This window comes from Zingiber officinale, chromosome 2B (genome assembly GCF_018446385.1).
Source record: "Zingiber officinale cultivar Zhangliang chromosome 2B, Zo_v1.1, whole genome shotgun sequence".
In the NCBI taxonomy this organism is placed as follows: domain Eukaryota; kingdom Viridiplantae; phylum Streptophyta; class Magnoliopsida; order Zingiberales; family Zingiberaceae; genus Zingiber; species Zingiber officinale.
Genome location: NC_055989.1, coordinates 88794627 through 88798116, shown reverse-complemented (window position 1 = coordinate 88798116; position 3490 = coordinate 88794627). Strand labels below are relative to the sequence as shown.

The 3490-nt window shown below is 36.2% G+C and overlaps 1 protein-coding gene across 1 annotated transcript; it reads left to right on the top strand.

Annotated features, from left to right (window-relative positions):
- Positions 1-1626: 1626 nt before the first annotated feature.
- LOC122049266 lies at positions 1627-2677 on the top strand. Its single transcript, XM_042610674.1, has one exon. The coding sequence runs from the start codon at positions 1714-1716 to the stop codon at positions 2161-2163; it is 450 nt and encodes a 149-aa protein (XP_042466608.1). The 5' UTR covers positions 1627-1713; the 3' UTR covers positions 2164-2677.
- The last annotated feature ends 813 nt before the right edge of the window (positions 2678-3490 follow it).

Sequence of the window (3490 nt, the reverse complement as noted above, 5' to 3'; positions counted from 1 at the left end):
ACTTTTTCCCTGATTTATGGTCTCTAATGTTCCGTGCACTCGTTTGAATGTGCGTAGAGCCAAAGTACCACCGGTCTCGTTACCACTATCCAGGAGTACCACGTGGGGGTTCATTTTTTCGGTGCACATACGCTAGGTGTGCCCAAGTCACCTCTCCATCAACGCCAGCACCATCTCAGCCAGCCTTCGTCTGACTCAGATTCCGGATAGGATCAGACATCATATATACCTTTTATACACTCCATACTTCCATCTCATTGTAAACTTTTAGAAATACAATTCGTCTAGATCCATCAATAGGTTTTGGTTAAAATCTATTGATGAATTTCGAGAGCTATGATCATTCTCATTCTGATCCTATAGGTTTCTTTAATTCCCTAGAGTCTAAGGGTGCCCTCCATTATCATCGTAAAAAATTCTCAGCATTGCTCAAAAGGGTTAGAAAGTTTCAGACTTTATACACATTCCACACTTCCATCTCATTTCAAAATTTTAGAAATTCAAGTCATCTAGATCCATCAATAGATTTCAATCGAAATTTATTGATGGACTAGAGAGTTCCAATTAGGCTCATTCAATTTCAATGGATTTTTTTGATGAACATATGTCTAAATAAGCTCTTTGTTACTATTTAAAGTCCTCTTAACATTACTCAAAATGATTTAAAACTTTTAGAATACGGTAGACCAACACCAAAATAATTTTTTATTATTTTATTATTTTTATTAATAAAATCAACTCTTATTATTAATTTATTGTTATTCTTTACTCTTTATAATTACATATTAAAAATTAAAGATATTAAAAATAGGGAAAATATTTTTAATATTTTATTAATCTTCTTTTTATATATTTTTATTAAAGCTTAAAAATAAAAATAAATAAATTTATAGGATTATTTATTTTAGTTTAAATGGTGTTTAATTTAATTTAATTTAGGATGAAATAGAAGTTGAATGCATGAGAAATATGAAAAGAAAGGTTCATGACATAGATGGGTAAAATTGTAACTTGGTGCGCCTTTTGGCATAATGAAATATTGATACACTTTTTGAGAATTCTCCATGTTCGCCCTTTTGGAAGAGATGCTGACGAAGTTTAAGTAACTACTACGATTATATATTTAAAATTAATTTTGATTATTTGATAAAATTTTAATAATATTTTATTAAATTAATAAAGAATATTTTAATATAATAATATTTAATATATATTAATTCTGATTAAATGAAATAATTAATTTTTTATATTGTAGTAGCTAATATATAGCTGCTATAAAGAATTTAGGATTAAGATTTTAATGTTGGATAAATAAATAATGTTTTGATATAATAATATTTTATGTATAATAATTTTAATTATAATAAAATAATAATTTTTCATATTATAACAATTGATGCTGCTACGAGTCAATATTTTTCATTTGCTGACCTGTCACACGTGGAAATATATCAATAGAAAGTCTACCATGGCGGCTAGTCCAGCTCAGCTTTCATATCGACCTCCGCCGCCACAGCTTGGATTCTCACTAGGTACGTAGCCGAATCCCACGTGGTGAATAGCTTTGAGGCTGCGGAACGAGCGTTATCCGGCTCGGTAAGTGCGTATTCTATTCCGCCGTGTCTTTCGCCTTCGATCGATCCTTTATATGCCGATTGGTCTCCGAAACCGATAGCAAAGACGGCGAAGAAGCTGTCTGATCGTGCTGCGATCATGCCTTCCGAAGCCGGAGCGAGGTCCTTCCGAGACCGACGGCGTCCGGTGATCTCGATGGACAGGCAGAAGCCGGACCTGGGCGCGCGCGTCGCGGAGTCGGCCGGGCAAACCGCGGCAGGGTGCGCGGCCGTGTTCTGCTGCTGCCCCTGCGGCCTGGCGAGCCTCCTCTACCTGGCGGCCGTGAAGTTCCCGGCTGGACTCTTCCGACAAACCCTGGGCCGCGGTGCCAAGTTCGCGAAGAAGGGAGCAGGCATCCAGCCGAAAAAAGACGTCTTTGACGACGACGACGCCATCAGCGTCGACGCCGGCTGGATTCCGGTGGCGCTGTGGCCAGAGGACGCGTGGCCGTCGACGATGGCCTCGCCGGAGCTGGTGGCGTTGGAGAAAGAGATGTCGGCGTGGTTCTACAGCGCGGGGTTCTGGCGGAGCCCTTCGCAGAAGGAGTAAAGGGGAGTTCATCGGAAAAATGAGAAGGAAAGCTGGAAAAGGTGAGAACTTGACCTTCGCCGAGACAGAACAGAGGACGACAGATTAAAATCCCATCAAAGGTGGGATTTTTAAGTGCCCTGATCCAGTTCAAAGTTCAAACGCAGATTCCAATCCATCTTCTTTGATCGAGTAGGAACCGATTCTGTAAATTCACTCTGATCTTCATTCCTAGCCAAGTGTTTCCCCAAAACGCCATTTTTTGATTGCTCTGAATCCACAATTAGTGGCTTTTATGATACTGGGAAAGGATTGTTCTTGCAGGAACTTATGTTGCTAGACCATTCTGAGAGTTCATGCTGTGTCATTGAGCACAGTTCTTGTAGCTTTTGAGGGATAATTGGCATTTGATTTGACTCCAAAGTTTGAGATTAAAAGTTTTCAAGAAAAACAGAACACAAGTTGTTAAGTTAGTCTTACCAGTGAGTTGGGTTCAAAGGAGAATAAAAGAGAAGGATTTTGTTACCCTACTTAATTTAGAGTGCTCACCTTATGTGTAGTATATATATTTTTTTCTCTATTATTTTTTTTTTAGAATTTAGGGTTTAGAATTTAGTGATAGTATTTAAATTAAATAAATTTAAAAAAAAAATCTAAAAAAATTACACATAATCCTCACAATATAAGCCCAATAAGATAAGTAGATCAAGTAAATCCAAACTATCCACTTTTAGACGTAATAAACAAAGAGGCTAAGGACTATTAGATGTAATAAACCAAGAGGCCAAGGACTTGTTTTTCCTCTTACTCATAGTGTTACTGTATTACATTAAAAGATAATAATCCTCATCCAGACTCCTCCTGTCCCACATAGGGTGGGAACGAAGCTAGTTAATTCAGGAGTTTTTCGAACCGGCTCGAAAAATATTCGATTCATATTTAAAATTATCAAATGTGAGCCGAACTTAGACATTTTTGAATATTTTTTCGAGTTAAATTCGAACTTATACTATTTTGTTCAATTGTTCACGTGCCACTGGTGAGCCGAACTCGAATCAAATTCTAATTAATTTTACACAATTTTAATATAAATATATTTAAATTTATAATGTTCGAATAATTCAAACCGAATTCAAATTTAAGTTGTTTTGAATTATAATTTGAATATGTTTGAATCAAGATTCAAACAATTCGAATCAAACTCGAGCTTGAATTATATTTTGAACCGAGCTCGAGCCAAAATTATTTGTATTTTCGAGCTTCGAATATCATATATATTTTTCAAGCTCAAACTCAAATATCAATATTTTCATATTATTTGGCTCGATTTGATTAGTTTACACTCCTA